Source organism: Neophocaena asiaeorientalis, unplaced genomic scaffold (assembly GCF_003031525.2).
Source record: "Neophocaena asiaeorientalis asiaeorientalis breed wild unplaced genomic scaffold, Neophocaena_asiaeorientalis_V1.1 scaffold487, whole genome shotgun sequence".
Taxonomy (NCBI): domain Eukaryota; kingdom Metazoa; phylum Chordata; class Mammalia; order Artiodactyla; family Phocoenidae; genus Neophocaena; species Neophocaena asiaeorientalis.
This window is the reverse complement of record NW_020173398.1, coordinates 172,289-195,276: the sequence shown is the minus strand read 5'-3', so window position 1 is coordinate 195,276 and position 22,988 is coordinate 172,289. Positions and strand designations below refer to the sequence as shown.

General features: G+C 36.2%; 1 protein-coding gene across 1 annotated transcript in view; it reads right to left on the bottom strand.

Moving 5' to 3' along the window:
- Positions 1-3,186: 3,186 nt before the first annotated feature.
- The window catches only part of PKP2 (plakophilin 2), an 86,901-nt gene continuing 67,099 nt past the window's right edge, over positions 3,187-22,988 (bottom strand). The window contains exons 7-13 of the mRNA XM_024747096.1: positions 18,954-19,071; positions 17,924-18,088; positions 16,835-17,008; positions 11,628-11,781; positions 7,544-7,733; positions 4,831-4,918; positions 3,187-4,700 (exon numbers count right to left, since the gene is read on the bottom strand). Coding sequence (XP_024602864.1) covers positions 4,632-4,700; positions 4,831-4,918; positions 7,544-7,733; positions 11,628-11,781; positions 16,835-17,008; positions 17,924-18,088; positions 18,954-19,071 — 958 coding nt within the window. The 3' untranslated portion in view covers positions 3,187-4,631. The remainder of the gene's footprint in view (positions 4,701-4,830; positions 4,919-7,543; positions 7,734-11,627; positions 11,782-16,834; positions 17,009-17,923; positions 18,089-18,953; positions 19,072-22,988) is intronic.

The window sequence follows — 22,988 nt, the reverse complement described above, 5'->3', positions numbered from 1 at the left end:
CTCAGCCCTTTTCAGACTTCAAGTATGGGATATTTCTTTTCACATAACACTTATAAATACTCCCAAAGAACTGTGTTCTGAAGAACAGACTTTCAGCAACACTTGTCTGGGCCATATTTATTTTCCTCATTTCTACCTGGCCTTCTGAGGGATGAATCAGTATGTGTATGTGTGGATGTACAAAATGCATGGCTGGGGGGAAGGTCGGGCTTTTAATTGAACCAACCTATCTGAGAAGTGAGAAACTTCCCCCAACTAACCCTAACCTTAACCCTAACCCTTACCCTTACCCTCCCAGTAAGTAGAACAGTCACAATTTGAGTTCAGGCTGGCTGGTCCTAGAATCAATCCTCTTAACCATTATGTCAGACTATCCTTTTAACTTGCCAAGAGACAAGCCAAAGAGAGCCCCACGTTTCCCTAGCACGGAGACCTGAGTCTTGCATTTTTGGCTCCCAGGGAACCCAGAGAGAAGCCATCCCACCTGGGTTTACATGGCCCCTCTGCACTTTCTAGCTATGCAGCTTTGGAATGTGACCTAACCTTTCTCTGCTTCAGGTTATTTTCATGTGTAAAATGTATGAAAAAAAAAAAAAAAGAAAGAAAAAGTACATACCTCATGAGGAGGCTGTGAGAAGTGCTCAACATATGTCCACTCTGGTTCAGTCAAAGCCAGTCACACAAGCCTCTGCCTACTCACCCTGGTCTGTCTTCTACTCTGTCAGGAAGACTGTGTCATCTTCTACACCGTGGTCTCTCAGATATTTAAAGACAGATAACACAACACCCTTCTTCCAGGCTGGATATTGCTGGGTTCTTTGTGTCTCCCTATGACTTTCAAAATGCTTTCCCTTAACATATTTTAAACAACTTCTATGCCAATGTGTGGCATTTTGGTCTTTCTTTCTGAATAGATCATAAAAAAAGACAGTTTTCCGGGCTTCCCTGGTGGCGCAGTGGTTGAGAGTCCGCCTACCGATGCAGGGGACACGGGTTCGTGCCCCGGTCCGGGAAGATCCCACATGCCGCGGAGTGGCTGGGCCCCGTGAGCCATGGCCGCTGAGCCTGCGCGTCTGGAGCCTGTGCCCCGCAACGGGAGAGGCCACGGCAGTGAGAGGCCTGCATACCTCAAAAAAAACGTTTTCCTTTTAGTTACAGTTCTTAAAGGGTTGAAGTTTATTTCATAAGAGATGAAACTGTCATTTCCACTATAAATAAAACATTAAATCTAAAGCCGAGTTTTGTTTTGAAGAGTTTGTTTCCTTTTTAATCTATTTTCACTTCCACAATGAATACTTTAAAATGCAACAGTTACTGAATCTGAAGATAGGCCAGTTACAGGGTCATGTTAGGCATTAGCTGAATGAATGATTGCATGTTTTTCTTCTGTTACTTTAATAAGAACTGAGTCTTTTATGATACAAGAAGATACTCTAAAGAGGACTTGACCAGATACCCTCTAAATTCCCTCCTAATCCTCAGATTCTGTGATTCAAGGCTTCTGCAATTTTGTTCAAAGTACACACATACTGAAGTCCTGCTCATTCCAATGCAGTGCCTTCATTATATATTTTATTCAGAGGAAATTTCATTTGTAACTATAGTATATAAATTACATATATATATACATGTTTCAATATATATTAAAACATACATATTATTTATATATTTAAACATATATATATATGTGTGTGTGTATATATATATATTTCTCCCCCAGCATTTCCTTCTTTCTTCTAAGGAATTGCTTCTTCACAGGGTGATAAAATTGGTTTTAAAGTGGTTTATCTACTCATGCTGCTTATTTTCCCATTTGACATGTTAATCCCCTCTTTATCTTATCAGACAACCCTTTGGGTTTTTTCCATCTGGTATAAAATTTTTCATTTGATAGAAATCCAGGGCAGCAACCTCCCATATTCCAGAAGATCGTTAAGAATTCTTGACAAGGCAGCAAGGCCTTTAGATCTCTTAACATAAATGCATGCAGAGTCCCAGCTCAGTCCCGTTGTTCCTTTGATGACATGGGTACAGTCTGGGACACATAGAAAAGAAAAAAAGCTTTGTGTATAGACCTGTGATCAAAAGTGATATTCAGGGCGCTTCCCTGGTGGCACAGTGGTTAAGAATCCGCCTGCCAATGCAGGGGACACGGGTTTGAGCCCTGGTCCGGGAGGATCCCACATGCTGCGGAGCAACTAAGCCCGTGAGCCACAACTACTGAGCCCAAGGGCCACAACTGCTGAAGCCCACGCACCTAGAGCCTGTGCTCTGCAACAAGAGAAGACACCGCAATGAGAAGCCCGCGCACTGCAACGAAGAGTAGCCCGTGCTCACCGCAACTAGAGAAAGCCTGTGCACAGCAACGAAGACCCAACGCAGCCAAAAATAAATAAATTTATAAAAAAAAATAAAAGTGATATTCAACTGCATAAGGACCTCCCTCAGAAGTGTTCATAGAAAATAAAGAAGTGAGGTTTTTGTAAACAAAGGGACAAAGCAGGACATGGGGATCAAGCATAGTCTATCTTTTCATGGTCATAGACCCACTCAATTTACTGAAATCTAGCAATACCTAGATTTGTATGTCTCTCCATTTTTACATGTTTTAGTCGCTAGCTAGTCCCATCTTTCTTATAGGAAGTGTTTCTTGGTAAAGAATTTAGGACTAATTAGGGAAGAAATACAGCAATTACAAAGTATTAAACCCTTAGTAATTAAAGTTGAATTTATGTCATGTCAATCATACGACATACACCAAGATACACAAATAAATCAGATACACAGAGATACCAAGGCAGGCAATGTTATTTTTGCCTCATTTTGTGTTCAATATTATTGAAGGCTCTACGAATGTCTTAAAAACACAGAAACTTCTTGAATATACATTAATTCTCTGGAGGAATAAATATACTCCAAATGCTTATCATCAGAATTCTGATAAAAGGGATATAATTTTTCTTCAGTATTTTAAAAATTGGTATCTAAATAATTTCATTTTGAACTAGGTTAGTAACCTAAGTCTTCTTCATTGAGCTTTTGAAATTGAAAAAATTTTAAGTTCCAAATATAATAAAGACTTTGGGAATTCCCTGGTGGTCCAGTAGTTAAGACTTGGTGCTTTCACTGCCATAGGCTCGATCCCTGGTTGGAGAGCTAAGATCCCACAAGCTGTGTGGCCAAAAAAACCAAAACAAAACAAATATAATAAACACTTAAGTACACATTCAAATTGAAAGTGGCAATTTATTTCCTATTACACTTTTCTGGCCAAAAGGAGCTGAAGGATTTTTTTCCTTCTTACTTTCTTACAACAGATATTGTCAGATTTTTTTTTAAAAAGCAAAATATAACAGAATTATAGTTAAGAAGACTAATTCTATCTGAATGGTGTTAATCACAGCCCAGTTAAAATAACACTTAATATAGACTCACTTCAATAGATGATGCTGTCAACTTTAGAACATTAGTATTTCTCGTATCATTTCTGGATGGCCTAGACACATTTTTCCTCAACGTAACATCATTTTTTTTCTAGCTTTTCCTTGACTTAAAATAATGGCCTAAGGAAGGTCACATGAGTTTAGTGGTTCTATTTTTTAAATGTTGGGCAAAGTAGGGCTGGTTGATAATGTACTTCATTAAAATGAGCTGTGTTTTCAGGGCCCTGGCTGATCCAGTAGTCTGAGAGGCCTAAGTTTCTTTTGTAGCCAAACAATAGAGTCCATTCTTCCACCAGCCCATAGCAGTGGCTGAAGAAGTCCAGGAAATAGATTACACTGAATGCTACTGTCAGAAGAGATTTGCATTTAATGGTGTTAATATAGATGAAGTATTTCCTTGAGTAAAAATCCTACTTATTCAGTATTTTGAGGGAACACTGAATTTCATAACCATAGTTGACTTTCTCTGTAGAAAAGACTTTTAGATTTGCTATGATCACTTCCTTTCAATTTCTTTTCCTTATAGTCATGCATGTTCTGTGACCTAAATTTCTTAAGTTCATTGAAAATCTGAGAAAAAATTCAAGAGGATAAAAACAAACAAAGTAAACAAACAAGTAATTTTGTCATTACATTTTCACCTGGATAACCCCACAAATATTTCTTGTTGTTTCCATTCTGTTTCAACACTGCAGAACAAGACACTCATGGCTCAATGGTGAAGCAACGTGCATGTGAGTGACAAAACATGGAAACCAGAAAAGGAATATAAATGTAAATCAAACTTTTAAAATCCTAGTAATACAGCAGCTTCCTTCCTTATTTATTCTGTTAACGTCCATTCCACATGAATTCACATTCCACATGAATTCACATTTTGATTCCAGTAGGACATACACCGTCAGCCGTGATCAAAAAGACCACTATTTGTAGAGGGTAAAATCGAGCCTGTTGCCAGTATCCACTGGTGGCAAACTTGCAAATGTCCTCTGGAAAACTAATAAAATTATATTTTGATTATTTGTTTTCTGGATCCTGGGGACCATGGAAGTAGAAAAGGACAGCAACAGGACACGCTTTTTTGAAGTTTATTGGGCTGGGAAGTAGAAAAATAGGTGTTTTCCTTTGGGGCTTTTTGTGACTGAGAATGATGAGGTTCATATTTCTGAGAGCACTTTTTCATGTTCCTCAGTCTTTCAGGGAGTGGTAGGCTTTGGCAGTCTGGCTGTTGACAAAATCTGTCTTCTTAAACTGAGCCTTTGAATAAGCAAACAGAAATGTGAAAGGTTAACAACATTTTCACACAAGAAAATGCAGTTTTTAGTAACTTCTCACCAGGGTCAAGTCAAGTGGGACATTATTATCTGGCTCTTTTTAGCATTCTTACCTTCTTGTAGGCATTATGGAGCTCCGTGTGGGTCCACAGAGAATATAGGAGAACAGAAGCAGCTTTACTTGCTTTGTTGGAAGCACAGCTGAAAAGAAGAAAAGGACATTTTTCGGAGATCAGTGAGAAAGTATGAGGCTTCTGGATGCTGTCTTTGGACGTTCTGTAAATCTTCTTCAATTGCTGTCACTCAGGAGCCATCCATTAAGTCAGGCCACTCACCATGACAAGAGATTAGATGGTGAGCTTTAGGAGGCCAGGGGCCACGTTGGTGCTTTTGTTTTTTTAAAAATCTTTTCAAACCACTAGCAAAGTGCTAACAAATAGTTTATAAAGCAAATTCCTGATATTTATAAGGCATGTATTCTTAGAGTTTTATAATTTCTTGAATTTATTTATAGAATAAAATTTATATTTGTACATTTATGTTATATATTTTTAGAAAATACTTGTATATTTATAACGCATATTTATATAGTACAAACGCATGAAAGTATGATTGAAAAATATGTATAACTCTTAGACTTAGTGACCCCACGAATGTAGGGATTATGTACCTTTTTCAAATTAATAAATTCTTACTAGAGCAACTGTTATTTTAATAGTTTCAAAATTTATGTTTTTGTATATAGCAAATGGAAAGTGTGTTCCTGTTATAAATCCAAGTCCGCACTGAATTTGACATTGTACTTACTTTTTTTTTTGGCCACACTGTGCGGCATGTGGGATCTTAGTTCTCCGACTAGGGATCGAACATGAGCCCCCTGCATTGGAAGCTTGGAGTCTTAACCACTGGACTACCAGGGAAGTCCCCTTACTTTTTTTTAAAACTTTATTATTATTATTTTGATATGTACTTTAAAAAAAAACTTTATTATTATTATTTTTATATGTTTTTGATGTTCTGCTTTTAAATTTGTCTCAAACTTCTTGTTTCTGGCTAAGGATCAGTGCTTTCTTAGGTTTCTCTCTCTTCCATCACTTGAATTAGCACATGGCTGCATTTTTTCTTTTAACAAAGAAACAAAGATTTTATTTTTCCTATCATAGGAGTTTGTAAGCATGCAACCAAGAAGAGAGAATGCAAAACTGTATGAAGAAGCCCATGCTGGGTTCATTTAATAGCTAAAAGACCTTGTCTTTCATACCAGCAGTGTAAGGAGGGTAAGTAAAATTAGCACCTTACAGATTTTTTTTAGTACCTCAGGGACTTTTCAGAGTCACTTGCTAATAACTGAAGTACTAATAAATCCATGAAAGCTGTGGATCTCTAATATTTAAAATTGTAAGTTCTTAAATTGCAAGGGTGTTATAGTCATGAAGTTTGTTCATAAGTTGGTTGCTTGGCACTTGGAACTCATTTATTCAAAGATGAAATGTAAATGGTGATTGGTTATCAGGCCAGCCCATAAATTATGGGTTAGCTATACAACACTCTAGCAAGGAAGAGACAGTAGACCCAACTGGTAGGAGTTCCTTGTTGAATTTTTTTTTTCTTTTTGAAGACAGGGCATATGAGGACTGGCTCACAAATGGGACACTCAGTGCAATGAAAAATAACAGAATAGCACATCCTGTAATTTTCTAAGCTACAAGAAATTTCCAAAAGTGATGGTGTATTCCCATGTGCTTCTTACGTCTGAATACTCAAATAATTAAAGTCATACTGTCTTATAGAGATTTGGTTAGAAGTTTGGATGACAACTTGGAATAGTCGTTTCTGCTTTGCAGCAATAATTCATACTTTCCACAAAGGCTGAGCAACTGCTACTTGGGAGTGGGTAAATATTCCCTGCTTTTGGGAAATGGACATTCTAACTAGGGCTCCTTTTAATCATGTGACTCTGAACGTAGTCCTCCTTCCATGTTAGCTTCTGTGCAGCCAAGCACACATTTATCTACTACAGGTCAAGTCCGTTTGCTTTGCAGCTCATTAGAACTGGCCTATAATAACATTTGTTTTCTTTTTTGGTTACTTACAAAACTAACTTTATTTAACAAGTCAAACAATTCAGAGTCATATAAAGAGAAAAAAATAATACTCTTCATACCCCCTTGGGATCCCATCACTCTGAGTTAACTAACAGTAATAATTTGGTTACACAATATTTTTCATTCTCTTCTTCACCTTTTATTTTTAAAATGGGGAATATTTGAAGACACAGACACAAGGATGTGGGATGACTTACATGCATTAAACCTTCTACTTCAAAAGAGAGTAAGAGATGGAAGAGATGTGATAAAGAAAACTGAGAAAGCAAGAATTTCTTGTTACGCTGCCTCCTACTTCCCCTCCTCATGCTATTATGGGTGACACCTGCTTCACATATTTAAGTGAGGAAAAGGGCATTCCTTGTCCATAGGACTCCAGTTTGCCTACTTTCTTCTCTTTTTAAATCACAGCTGTGATTCTGGGAAACAATTAATTAGGTCAATAAAATGCTGGAATGCATGACCCAGATAAGCTATGGAGTTTTACTATTTCTGGATATTTTAGAAGAGAATGAGCAACTACTTGGCTTAGAGGATTCAGCTTTCACTTGCCTGATCACCAAGGACTGGAACAGATGATCTGGTCCGGCTTTACAATCTTATTTTTTGGCCATGTTGCCCATGGTACTCAATGCCTGGACATTCACAACTGCATTATTTACATATGAGAGTGGTGGTGGGGAAAGGGGAGACGCTGACAGGCAGATGCTAAAGGACTTACGTGTCACCTGTGCTTATGGTCATAATTTTCTGCAGGCCCCCAGTGTTTAGAAGATCCCGTGCATTCTGGTAACTATTTTGGATTATATTGTTCAATGTGTAACAGGCAGAGGCTGTAGTTTCAATGAGAAGATCAGTACTTGGGACTGTGTTGGGAATTATGGAAACCAAATCAGGTAGAGTTTCTCTGGCTACAAATGAAAGAAAAAAAGAACACTTGATTAAAAAGATTGTTTCTTAACCTCAAGATCCCAATAACATTTAAGAAGAAACATTTGGTTAACAAACATATGGAAGGATGTAACCATTTTAATACTCAAATTACCAAAAAAAAAAAAAAAAAAGAAGATTTTTAAAAAGGTGATACTTTGTGCTCAGTGTACTGGAGATCTTTCCAGAAAGCAAATTGACAGAAATGTCAAAATTTTTTTTAAATTTTCACATTTTTTGATTCAGTATTTCCACTTTTGAGAATTCATCCTAAAGACATCACTTTAAAAATGGTAAAAGCAGAGATCTTTATTATAGTATTATATATATCATAAAAAATTTTACAAAGCCTAAACATCCCAATAATATGAATATGATTAACTAAAGCACATCTGCAAAGAATATTATGCACCCCAAAACATATCTATGAAGCATGTATAATAACAAGAAAATATTTGTTAATATTCTATGTGAAAATAACCGGTATACTTAAAGGATAAACACATATACAAGAAACCTAAGAAATACACTAAAACAGTAACAGCCCTTGTTCTTCTACAATAGTATTAGTGGTGACTTAAAAATATTAAAAAAAAATTATCTGTACTGCCCAAAGTTTCTTTAATATGTAAATAACCGTTATTAAAAAAAAAGGTAAAGAAACTATTTAAAATTTATTTTTTCACTACATATATAAAATCTTGGTTATAGGGTTTTCGTTTAGCTTTTTCTGTAGTAACAAGAGAGGTATTAATATTTGATGATGTCATTATACTTTGTCCTATGGTATATATTTCAGGCAATACGAATTTATACTTGATATTTTGCAAAAGTTCTTTCCATGTATGCTTTTTTTTCCTGTAACTACTTTGGATTCTCCTTGAAAGATAGAGAGCATGCTTCTATTGCTTTGTACAAATACTTCTGCCTAATTTTATTTTCTTCATCTGAGTTTATGTGACACCTTGAACTGCACTTCTCTCTCTGATACCAGACTGTAATTAGTTATGTGCCTGTCTGAATTCCAAATGGAGCCATGAGTTGCTTGACGACAATTATTGTATTCATTTCTGGATTTCCAGCATCAATCACTATGCCTAAAATAGAGAGGTACTCAATAAAAGGAATGGAACCATATGTCTTCCTTTGATAATACCTGGACCTGATTGACAGGAAAGACATACCTTCTGCTCAAAGGCCTGAACACTTCCTTTTTCACTGTTGTCTAAGCATCTTGGCATAGTGTTAGGAGCTCAGAGCTCAGTCTCTGAAGTTACACTTTTTTAGTTTTAGTCTTGTCTCTGCCACTTCATGGCTGTGTGGTCTGGGTAAGTTACCTAACCTCTTTATGCTGCATTTTCCCAATTTGTAAAATGGAATAATAATAGTATTTACTTCACAGGACTGTTTTGAGAGATTAAATGAGTTACCATGTGCTAACTGTATCACAGTTCCCAGCACATAGTAAGCTCTCCACAGATGTGAGTAACTACCAGAAGGCTTCCTCCTCTTAGTAAGTTAAACCACAGAATGAAAGGCCTTGAGAACCTAAATTTTCCTTTTGCTGAATTTAGGTCGACAGCATGAAAACAAGTGTGAGACAATCACAACAGAAAATGTACAACTGATCTCTCTGCAGGGTACATCAATGGCTGGCTGAGACCAGGCTGCCCACACTGAGACTGATCCCTGCTGAGAGAGTTCCACCTCTCCTCCCTCAGTATGACCAACAAGAATGTTCAATTCTACAGATCAATTTTACGGTCGAAACTTTGGGTTATGTCTGAGGAGGAGTGAGAATTAAGAGAAGTTAGAATCTCTAACATTTTATATCATGTTTGTTTTTCTTAGAAGAGTAGTATAACTGTTTACATCAACAAAGTTAAACACTACAGTACAGTAAAGGAGGGGTCATTCCGTCTCTCTACTCACACACACACACACACACACACACACACACACACACACCCTGAGGGCCTGAGTAAATACATTCACTTTGAGACAAAGTTAGATCTTTAATAGTGAAATATAAAATCAAAGGCCCTATCATGATATTGGAGGGTTATAGCTCAATGTCATATTATTGAAGGAGATTTTAGTTAATGCTGGTGCTTGCACATACATTATGTTATCGGATCCCTGGAAAAACACTGTTCTGTAGTGATTACTAATTTCATTCGGTTTAGGGCAGTTAAATGACTATCCAAGGTGACATGTGGCAAAGTAACATTATAGGATGCAGACCAATGTCTTCTGCATGAGACCTGTTACTCTGTCACCATGCTAAGTTGCCTATCTTCAAGTTTTTAAGAAAATATGTTTCAAGTTTATTTCTGTTAAATCTAAGTGAAATGTGATGACTTCATTCCAGGTCAGCCCATGGGAAGTTTTACTTGGCCTAGAAATCTCTCATGAAAAACACAAAGCTTGTATTTCAAACTGATTTTCATTTATTCCTGGCTATTAATACCCTGAATTAACACAAGTACTTTTACTCAAATTACATATTTGACATAAAGCTAATTTGGAATTCAAAAATTGCATTTATCTTGCTGAGGCCTCTTCTCACGATTGTCCTTAAAACAATCATGGGGAGGTTGATCAGTGAAATCACCTTATATAAATTGTGGGGCTACAGCTGTATTGTTCCAACAGCTGGAGGACTGTGGAACTTGAGACAACAGCATTTCTGTCCTGAAGGCATAGGCACAGTGTGCAGAGCGCAGTTCTTCTCATCAGCTATGCTCTAAAGATGGACTTAACATTTCATTTGAGAAAAAATAAGTCAAAGGATAATACACCTGATTGAAGTGCAGCACAAAAGTCCATGAAAGACAATGAGAAGAACACTTTCATAATTTTGAGACAGTGCCTTTGGCAAGGTTTCTTTCAGATTCACTGAAAAATTTCCAGGCTCTCTACGTTCATAATGGGCACAAAGGCATTGTATGAAACCTCCTGTTTCATGTTGTGCTATTGGCTGTTTTTGAAAATGACGTTGTTAAAACATAACCATAGACCTTTTGGCACCGTGTCAGTGTGTGTGTGTGTGTAGATTTCAAAATAATCCAATCCATTAAAAAAACAAAAAAAAATTTAGTGGAATTTTTGAAAAACTGAGTTTTAAACTGTCAGAAATGACTAACTTATGGAGCATTAGAAAGCATGAGTAATTTTAGCATTATCTTCCTATTATCTAATTTTATAGTTTATGACTTAATTCAAAACACATTTTCAGGTATAAAGAAAATGAATGAAAAATGTTATTTGAAAGTGTAACATAGTTATCATCTTTGTCAATAATACGGACTTAGAAAAAAAGGAGCAAGTGTGTTTCATCATATTTATTCTAAAACCTATGCCATATCTGTTATATTCATGATTCCTTCTTTTTGTGATTACCTGTCCAACCATACCATTTTTTTCTAGTACAACAATGGCCAAGGTTCTGAGGTGAACAACCACTGTGTGTGTGTGTTTGTTTAATGTTTCAGAAGACTGGTGCTTAAGCAGGCCACACAGAGAACATTCTGAAAGACATGGCTTAAAAAGACTTCACTGAATGGCACAGCTGAGGGCTGGGAAATATCAAATATATTACCTATCTCATTAATTATTAGTATGGTCTAAAATTTCTCTTTGGTAGTAATTAGAACAAAACCAAAGCTGGATATTAAGAAAAATCCTATTTGAGACCAGTGCGAAAGCCAATGCTTGATGTCTCGGTACACAAAAACCAGTTGTATTTATCACATTTTGTTCTTTATTCACATTTTCAGCTCATCATTGTAAAAAGAATGTGATAAGGACAATGCTTTATTGCATTTGTATTTTCAATATATACACTTTACATCTAGAGACTTACACTGACTTACCAATTTCATTCTGCAGAGAAAGATTCCGAGACAAATTCCTCAGCAGAGAGACGGCAGTCTTTTTCACACTTGGATCACCAACATGCAGCATCTTTCGTGTGTGCTGAAGGCCATTTTCTTTCTGGACAACTGTCTGAGCTACTGATGCTGGCATCTGTTTTGTGAGACATATTCTATAAATACTATTGTATTTTACTTCATGGTTAAAATTTCTTAATTTCTGTAGATTACTAGAGATTGAGCGAGATGTTTTAAAAGCTAGAGATACTTTCTATAAATTCTTATTAGGTTTTCAATTTAATTACTGGATACAGACATTTTATTCAGTATTTTTAAATATAACACTGGATTTGGTTAGCTATTATGTTTTTTGCATCTGGTTATAAATAAAATGGGTCTGTCTTTCCCTTTCCTTTCTTTTTTATCATAATCTTTTTATTCACATTTTCAGTTCATCATTGTGAAAAGAAAAGGACGTTTTACAATCACAGTTACACTAATGTCATAAAATTTAGTGGGTAAGTTTTTTTCCCTTTTTCTATTTTCTTGAACTATTTGTGTAATATAAGAATAATTTCAACTTTGGGGGTCTGGTAGAACTTAGCTCTAAAGCCAACTGAGCTGAGAAAAATTTTAAAGGGAGATGTCTTTTATTACTATTTCAGTGTATTTACTGGTTGTTGGCTTATTCATCTTCTCTGTTTGTCTTGTTCAAGTTTTGGCATTTTACATATTTAATAAACTTATTCATTTCTAAAAAGCTAGTTTATTCTGAAAGAGATATTGGGCTTTTAAAGAAAGGAATGTATGGCTAGTCAGATTACCTGTAATTCTATTCTCTGTATCAGAGGCTGCATGGGTAAGTTGCTGGTCCAAGTCTAGGTCCACCAGAGGCAAACCTTGTTTGGAATTAGGCTGGTAACCTACTTTCACAGGGTCTGAGTACCAACTAGGCCCTTCCTAGCATCAGCAAACGTCCAACAATACTAAGACCTTAGCTTGTGTCTGCAACTTTATATATTTTTATTTGAAGCTAACATGAGGCTACCATGCCAAAAATCCGTGTATTCTTGACCATTCTTCAGGGTGTCTATCTTCTCTGTTTATCTAAACTCTGCTTGCTTCCCCTACCTCCTGCACAGCGCCCTCCTTACATTCTCCACCGTACCGTCTAAAAAAGGGGTTCTTAATACAGGATCCAGGATAGGTTTCAGGGAGGAAACAGGAGGTCCTTAAAATTATTTTTGTGTTTATAGTAATCTTTTTCAGGGAAAGAGTCCATAACTTTTATTAGATACTCAAAGTGTCCATGACTCAAAGAAGTTTAATAACCACTATTTGGCAATGTTTGTTCCAAAGTTACACTTTGTCTTTCACTAATTTGCAGAACATTCCATTAGACTCTTTTCTTTCCTCTGGGAAGAATCCTTCACCTGCAGCCATTCTGTACAACTCCTCCTTGGACATGGAGGTAGATTTAGCATCCCTCTCTCTTCCCAATGGCCCATCTAAGTGATTATCTTTCCTCATATGCAAAAGCTCTGCTCTTTTGAGTCATGTCGTCCAGCTCTATCTCTCTCATAGCATTTTCTTTGTCATCTCAAGGCCTAGTATATAAAAGTGATCACAGAATTGATTCATTGAGGGAAATGGGAGAGGCTGATGTGGAATGGTCTTTAGAATTTGCTCATTAAGGAAAATAAACAATCAGATTTACCAAATAGAGATTTCATATTCCAGCTTTAGGGAATTTGTGAGAATGACTGTTAGTTATTTACAAACAGCATTTCTAGTTCTTATTGCCCTGAGGTTGAGCGCCTTTTCAAATGTTTAATGGCCATATATACATTATGTTTTGTGAAGTGCCTGTTCAAATCTCTTGTCCATTTTTCTATTGAGTTGTCTATCTTTTTATTGTTAAATCGATGAGTTTTCTTTTATTTCCTAGATACCAACTTTGTTACTTATATATGTTACAAAAATCTTTTCCTCCTCTGTGCTTTGCCTTTTTACTGTCTTTTGATAGCTTGTTAATAATTTTAATGTAGTCAATCTATAAGATATTGACTTTATGTGCTTTTTATGTCTACTGTTAAGAAATCTTACCCTATTCCAGGTCAGGAAGATATTCTATGTTATCATTTAGAAGCTTTATTGTTTTACCTTCCACATTTAAATCTCATTGCTGTTGGAACTGATTTGTGTGTAAGGTGTGAGACAGGGAACACATTTTGTTTTTTTTTCATTGGACATCAAATTAAGTGCCTATAAAGTGTTTTAGAAACTTGAAAACTGTTTATTTCAATGATTTTTAACTTGTACAATGAATGTTTAATTTTACATGTATATACAACATAATGAGTTGATATATTGTAAAATAATTATCACAATAAGTTTAGATAACATCCATCATCACACATAGTCACAAATTTTTTTTCCTTCTTGTGATAAGACCTTTTAAGATCCACTATTTTAGCAACTTTCAAATATACAATACAATATTGTTAACTATAGTCACAATGCTGTACATTACACCCCCAGGAGTTATTTATACTGTACTTTATGCTTTATACTTTACACTATCCTTAGAGAATTTGCTAAATGGGTAAATTTTATCAACCCATCCCCTTCCCTTATTTATTATTTTGTGGGTTTTTTTGTATCATTTAAAAAATAATGACCATTATACCTGAACAAGAAATTACTGCCATAATTTTATACTAAAATTATAGAATTTATTGTTTAGAAGCTATTCAGTCCAGTTCAGGTTCTTTGCCATCTAAGGCACATGGCCATCAATGCTCAGTGCTGTCTCAGTTATGAACACAGGTGAATGGACTGGGTATTTTTTGGAACTATGTTTAATGGTCTGCTTTTCATGTTTTTCTATTCAGTGATTCCTTTTCGAAATTACAAAGCCAGGCATTTTTTTTATCACACCATCTAAACATAGCAAAATTAGGGAAAGTAATAATTAGAAAAAATATACATGTAAGTCAAAATTTTAATAAAAAGCATCTTGTAACTTAAAAGAACAAAGGGTCCTCATATCATTGTCCCATGCTGCTAATGATCTTTTCCTATAAATCTCTAGTCAAGTTCAACTCTAATAGCCTTGAGTATGGATTAATACCAGTTTAGTGTAGGTCTCCTTTCAGGGGACTGGACTGGTCTAAGGTTAGGTATGATTTAAAATCCATTGCTTGGATTCCTTTTGGACTTGGAACTCTTAGATTTCTGTTTGTTTATTTCTTTTTCCCAGCTAGATTATTACCAAACACAGGGATTTTGTCTTATTCACCACTATATACTTAGCATTAGGCTAGTGCCTTTTATGTAGAAGGTGCTCAAATACTGTTTGTTTGATAAATGAGTAAAGGAATTATGTAGTCTGAATAAACTACATATTCAGAATGGCATATTCTTGTATGTTGGGTGGCAAATATTCCTGTATTGACAGAAACATGGAAACACCTCTGGATAGTTTGGATTCCATGAAAGATTCTGGAGTGGAAGAGGCTAAAATCCAAGCTTAAAGGGTTATCTCATATTGAACCATCTTCAGAGCATAGTGAGCTTAAATACATACAGATACAGCAATTTAATTTCTGACCTTTTCTATTAAGTTGGCTGGTAGTCAGTTAATAAGAGGGCTTCTGTCGTTTGGGAAAATGAAAGAAATGGTTTTGGGAAGCCAAGCATGGGGAAATGGGAAGATAAGACAGTAAATTATGTCTTTCTGTCTGTCAGGGCTCCCTGGTCACTCCCCATTTCTTTCTCTTTGTGCACAAGTACATTCTGAAGAATTTCAAAGAGATTAAAATTGGGTTGTATTCTTAACCACAGTGCTAAAATTAGAGAAATACTGGTTTTAGTATTTCACAATTCAAAACTGAGCAAAGAATGAACATGGTTCATTAAAGAATGAACATGGTTTCTCAAGTAAAGAATAAATAATATTTTTGTTATCAACAAGAGTGCTTTCCTCTATGATGATGGATAATTAGACTGGCCATAGAGTGAACTACTTGGGGAGAGTTTAATCATTTTATGATCAAGGCAAAGAATACAAGCTTAGTTCAAATAATTAAATATTTATAGAATCTTTTATTATGTTGCAAGCTGTAAAATACATGGGGAAAGGAACAACTTTTTACTCTTTTCTAAAGTAATTAAAAAAATTATTTTATTGGAGTATAGTTGATTTACAATGTTGTATTAATTTCTGTACAGCAAAGTGATTCAGTTATAAATATATATACATTCTTTTTCATATATTTTTCCGTTATGGTTTATCACAGGACCTTGTAAGTTTTTACTCTTTTTAATATTTTGATTTTGCTGGTATAAAGTACATCTGGAAAGAGAAGTAACTCTTTATTTTATAGCTGACTTTCTGGGACACAAAAGCACAGATAGCCTTTCCAACTGCAGTGGACATGTGTTGTCTCTGCCTTCTAGCGTTCATCCTTCCTTTCGGTAACAACACTCTGACTTTCCATTAGGGAGCCACTCCATGTGGTACAAGTGGTAGTGACCCTCGCTCACTGAAACCCCTGCCCCTGAAGTTCACATGTGAGCACATAATCCAGACTTGGCCAATTAGAACATCACAGGCTCCTGGCCACAGGTACTGGTTTGGAAATGGGCAAGTGAGACTCATTCCCCCAGTTCTTAACAGAGCTATTGGGAAAACAGTAGTAGTTTCTTTTCCTGTGGAGACACTGAGCTGGATAAGAGGTAAGCCTGAAATCACTGGTGGCTATCTTTGCCGTAATATGAGGCTAGCCTTTGAGAATGAAACCAACAGAGGAAAACAGAGTCCAGAGATAGAGAATCACAAATACAATTGCTGGGCACCTATGTCCCACCATGACAGAAGGAAAACCCACCCTGGACTCTTCAGTTATATGAGTCAAGAAATTCCTCTCTTTTGCCTAAGCCAGTTCAGGTAGGATTCTGAGACTTGTAACAGAAAGAGTTCTGACTGATACTCATAAATACCAATGAGTCTTTCACTCGCAGTCTGACCTGGGTTTGCAGAAGCTGAGGCTGAAAGTCCTGCAAAGCCGAACTCTCTCTGGCAATTCCTGAGAACTGTCTTGATTGAAGCGAGAAAACTTATGTTCTTACTTCACTGTCATTTCTGAACTTAATGTAGGTGTGTCTACAATGCCATTATTTTAAAAAGTAAGCGTGATACTCACTGGTCCACTTCCTGCCGTGAGATTCTGGAGAGCTCCCAAAGATGCTTCTTGAGTGTAGTTTCGGACACTCTTGGCAATCAAGGACAAATACATCCGTATCACGATGGAGTGCCACAGCCACTCCACGCCCTTGGGGTTGCTCTTTTCCTCTGGCATTGGCATGTCCTGGTATTGCTAACCACACACATGATGAAATCCAAAATTAATGCCTTCAAGTCATTTCTATAATTCCACACCCAAACCAAGGGACCAGAAGTACTGTCTTGTCTAGGGAGACTAATAATTAGCATAATAAGAAGCCCTTAAAATAAAAATGAAAAAGCAAATATGTATGGTTCACAATCATTTAACTTTTAGCCCATGGTGACTATTTCTCTCTCACAATACCCCATACTCACAACTTTACATTTCACAGCGAGAGAGAATGCAGAGAATTCAGCATTGACTGTTCTAGAATAGTTTTCAGGCTGCTGTTAAGCTAAAAGCTAAATTAGTCACATCCACTCTGAAGATAAGAAAAACAGGCCTCTTCCCTCAGAGTCTTGTGAAGTTGTCCAGGATAGCACCAGGATTCTAAATTTACCAGTCGTCCTACAAGTTCACATACACCGTGATACTCTGAGGAGTAGGAGAGATCACATTCCTTCTATTTCATGAAATGCCAGTCTCGACAGCAGTCCTTCCTATGGATGGGGTTTGCTTTTCGGATGTAAAAGTTTGTTTTTAGAATGTTTAAAGCTGAATGTCAGGGCTGCTTTTAATGTTAAAACAATGCTATGCCACTGGCCATGTGGCATTAAGCTTACTTCCTAACCTTCAAGGCACAAAGCAGTATGGTTTGATGGCTAATAGTGTAAATCTGGGGCCAGATTACCTGGGATTCAATTCCATCTCCTCCACTAATTTGAATTATTCTGAATTAACCTTTCTGTACCCTCTGTTTCCTCATCAGTAAATGAGGGTATTAATAATACATACCTCATAGGGTAGATATAAGGATTAAAAAAACTTAAAATGGAGCCTGACATATACTAAGTACTCAGAAACACACACACACACTTATACTTTCAAAGGCCTCCCCCAACATACCTCTTTTACTTTCCTGCTTCTACTGCCAAAACACCCAATACTTTTGTTGTTGTCAGCCCGGATATTCCGGCTTTGAAGATAGATACTCTGGGAATATTTCTCTGGGAGCTCTGCCTCCAGCTGGTAGGAGAGGTTATGAAGAATGCACACACAGTTCTCTGTGGCCTGAGAAAACAGGACATGAATATTGATCATATACATATAGATATCCCTTTGCAAGTGTTATACCACAGGACCTCTCAGGCTTTAGATCTTACAAGGTTAACTGGATGCAACAGGGTGCGCTTGGACTGCAGGGTGGCTGGGGGAGTGAAATGAGTACAGCTAGAAAGGCTAGGGCTAAATCATAAATGGTCATGAGCACAATGCTAAGAAGTAGAGGCTGAATGTTTTAAAACATTGAGGAGCAGTTCTAGTTTACTTTTAAAGAGCGTTCAGAATGATTTTAGATTTTAGGTACATTGTTTAGTAGCCACGTGGACTTGGAAAATAGGAGGAGATATTGCTTATAGAGACCAGTCGACTACAATAATCAGTATAAAAGATGCACAAACTATGACAGCAGTAGTAGCATTAAAGAGGACTGGTTAAACTAAAGAGCATTTCAGAAGTAAAATGCACAAGATTTGTTGTCCAATGGATGTGGGATGTGAGGGAAGAGAGGAAGTCCAACATTACTCAGGTTTCTATTTTCATTTGGTAGATGGTAATAATTATTAAGAAGGTTTATACAGAGGAGTAAGTTCAGAGATGAGGGAAGAGATGAATTTCATTGCTGAATATGTAGCATTTGGGCTCCTTTCAAATATCCAGAGTTGTTAAACAGTTAGAAATTTGGGTCTGGAAAGTAGAAAAAAAAATGAGGCTAGATAGATATTAATATTTATGAGCATGTATGGAAAATCTTAAGCTCAGCAAATCAGTTAATAAATAAAGCCAAACCCAAACAGCTACTTCAAGAATACTCTGAAGAGTCTTACTATGACAAAATAAGTAATTCAATATGAGAGACATCTAATTCTTGTATCACCTTGTCATCTGGCTGGTAATCTGCAATGGTTCCTCTGACATAATGGACCAGTGAGTCAATCAGTCCATCACACCTTCTCATCACTTTCCTCCCTTCAGGGCCAGCTGAACTCATGTTTCTATCAGGAAAAACAAACAAACAAATAAACGATCATTCATAAGACAGGCAGTGTATCTAATAGGTTTTTGTTTCAAAGTTTCTTCCAAGGGTTCGGAAAACTGTCAAATTTGTCAAAGTATGACAGACTTGTCCTGGGGTCAATAAATCATCAACTGCCTATGGTCATCAAATCCAGACACAACTTGTAAATATATTCATAACACATTATTATGTCAATAAAAGTCTTCTGTCTACTTCATTCCAAGCACCAAGGTCAGAGCATTACTTATTTAATCTTTGCACCATTTTGGAGAGGGTATAAATATATGAGGAAAACATTTTGCAGTTAAAAGGAGAACAAATGTCACATTAGCCATAGCAATACACATGTCCAAGTCTCAACTTGTGCCATGCCTTAATTCTAAGTAACTTAAAGCTACTTAAATTCTCTGGGCTTCAGTTTCCTCATTTGTAAATACAGGGTATTAGACTATATTATTTGGAGGTTTTGTGGGTTTCAGCATAAACTGTTATTAACAAATATTAAACCAAATGATCTAAAATGTGATAATTCTATAATTAAAATGGCAGAGTGATGTCACGAAAAATGCAGTTTTACACTGTGTAAGACCTAAGTTAAAAGCAAGACCTATAAACATCTTTGCAATTAGTCTGTTTTTTAAAAAATAAATTTATCTATTTATTTATTTTATTTTTGGCTGCATTGGGTCTTCGCTGTGGTGTGAGGGCTTCTCACTGAGGTGGCTTCTCTTGTAGTGGAGCATGGGCTTCAGTAGTTGCGGTGTGTGGGCCTAGCTGCTCTGCAGCATGTGGGATCTTCCTGGACCAGGGATTGAACCCGTGTCCCCTGCATTGGCAGGCAGATTCCTAACCATTGCACCACCAGGGAAGCCCTCTATTTCTAATTTGGCTAAGCCATGACACCTTTCTATAAACAGTGATTAAATCTACAAGTGCAAGTTGCTTCCTTATAGAGACTGAAGCTTATCAAACACAGCAAAGTAATACATTTAGGGATTATGTTTCAGATTCACATCATGTTTATATTCTGGTATTACTGTTACTATGTTCCTTTGCATTAAGTTCTTCTTGTCGGCATTAACTATTTAAAAAATTTTGTTTTCCAAAAATGTTAACAGCTCCATCAACAAGAATGGCAAAAGAACAATGCATTCAGGTTTTTAGAATTTTGAAAACCACCCTTATTCCCTTTTGTTAATTTCACTTGCTAAGAACTATTCCTATAAATTTTATCAGACCAGTTCCTTTCACTGGTAGGTAGAACATTCAAAGCATATTTTTTTTTTTTTTAGTTTGCTCCTTTTTAAAAATTTTATTTAGAATGCCTACTTGTTGAAGTTGGCATCATTTTACAGATTAGAAAAATTCAATTCTTCTGTCTCTGCAAACATTTATAATAGGTTAGGAATAACAGATTAGAAATGTAATACATTACAAAACAGTTGCCTATGACTATCTGTACATTTACTATGCACCTTAAGGAAAAGAATTCGACAGTGTGCTGTACTTACACTGCAGATAACATCCTTTTATTCTATTTTACAAAACTGACCAGTGGTAGTGTTTGAATTTATAAATGGCCATTAAACAGGATATTTAACTTAGATATATAGTTAGTGTGCTAAAAAGTGAAAATTTTCAACTGAAGTTCTGTGGCTCACAAAGCATACTGCTTTTGTGTATAATGTCTCAGCGTGATTCTGAACATCAAAAGAACTACAATTCTGAGAAATTTTGGGGTAGCATTTTCTTCTTCTTTAAAATAATATATTACACTAAGTGATTTAAAAAAGTTTCTGTTCCCAAATACTGTTTTCAATACATTTTGTCAAAGAACAAATGTGCCCAGCATTATATCAAGAACTGCAGGGAACAAGGGAGGAGTATCCAGCATTGCACCCTGCTCCCAGGGAGATCACATCTATAATACTTGACTGTTTCTAACCCATGAAAATGCAATTTCAAAATCCAACCTAATAGTTGAGAAGATAAGACAAATACACCTAAAACTAAGGATATACTAATAATTTAGTGGTTGCTGAATTGACACAATGAGTTTGTGATTTTAATAAAATCCCTTCTGTGACTTTGGTTCTCATTTGAGGTTTCTAATGTAATTATTCCCGTCCTATTTTTCACTGTACCTGAAAGACTTTAACACTTAGTCCATTAAAAAAAAAAAGATAATGAATAGGCTCATAAGCTGTAAATAAAACCATTTCTCCTATAGTTTTTTTTTCAAGAAATGATTATTTGAACCAAGATCCTCTATCTACTCTCTGAGCCCTTTAAGTCATGGGATCTTAAGAAGCTTGACAAAACTGAAAAAGCATCTTTTACGGTCTCCTTATTTTACACATGGAGAAACTGAGGACCAAAGAGTTTAAGTTACTTTTCCTGGTGAGATTAAATTACTGGTGAAGTCAGGATAGGAGAGCTGTTCTTTATTCTGTGCTAAGGGCGGCTCCAGAGTAGAGCAAACCTTACCTAACATTCATTCAGTCTGCCATTTGTTTAGCAAGTACCATATGTCCCCCAACTCCAAGACAGCATTATCATATTTTAAAGCTCCCTTTGACCTTTTCAACATCTGGCTTTGAGAGATGGCAGTAGTTTTAAAATTGCTTTGACAAATCAAAAGGTCTCTCTCCCTAGCTAAGCCCACTACATACCTTGCAGATGGACGACTCAGCTTTGTTTAACTTCAAGTCTGTTTATTTTGGGTGAGAATGGTAATTCAATTTGGCAGTACTGCCAGTTCACACACACTAACTGTTGTCTTGTAGTCTGGTATTATCCAGACTCTACTGGCTTGAAATGGGACTTATCAGTGGTTCCTGACAGTTGATACCTTTGCTGACAGAAAGTGCATGGAACCCCACTGCTTCAGTATTTGCTCTTGCATATCAAAAATAGTTCCTACCTTACTCAACTACCCAGAAATATAAATGATAAGGGTGGATTATTTTATAGCAATACATCCATGAATAGAGGTCACTAGTCAGAAAGGAATTTGTTATTGTACCACTCTGAAAATAATCAGAAATTATTAGAAAATGATATATTCATCTTAAAGTATTTTTTAACAGCTAATACATAAGTTTTTTGGAATCAGAGAATTAACATGGCCAATCTTAGGCAGAATTGATCCTTTTACACTGTATCTCCTGAGTCCCGAGAGACATTTATCTATCACTGTTTCCTATATGCAGCCCAACAGAGGTTTAATCTGGAAAACTATCTCAAAACTATACATGAAATATATCAAAACAATAATCTTGTTGAAAAGTAAAAAAGAGCATAAAATCCACAGTAGTTAATAAAAGTTGATTATCAGAGTTACCAATGAACATATTGGAAATGTTTAATTCAGTGTCTATGGTTTGAATTTGATTAAATGAGTCTATTTCCCCTGGTACAATCTAGCAGAAGTCTGAGTAAATATATGAGTACCTTTTAGGAAATTAGAACTGCACACTGTTGTATACTGAAATTTAAATACCAGGTCCTTGGGACTAGGGGTTGGGGCCTCAGGAGGAGGTGGGTAGAGAAGGATGTGAACTACTCTAAACATAAAAGCAGGACTGTTTCAGAGCTCTTCACCTTCACTGGCCCTGAGTGGGAGGATACCAGCACGAACTGTGGCTTGTGTTTGATATTAAGAAGAATTTTTCTGCTAATATGACTTATAAAGGGTGAGAAAAAATAGAATCTGAACCTCTGTATGCCTCTGAACAAAACTTCACATATTTAGGAGGCTTCAGGTGATTTATCTGAAAGCAAATCAGTGATTCCTGACTCTCTCCAGGACCATTTATCTCACACATTCCTGAGTGTCACAATGAAAAGGAGAAAAGAAAACCAAACACCCTGGACCTTGCTAGAATTAAAATA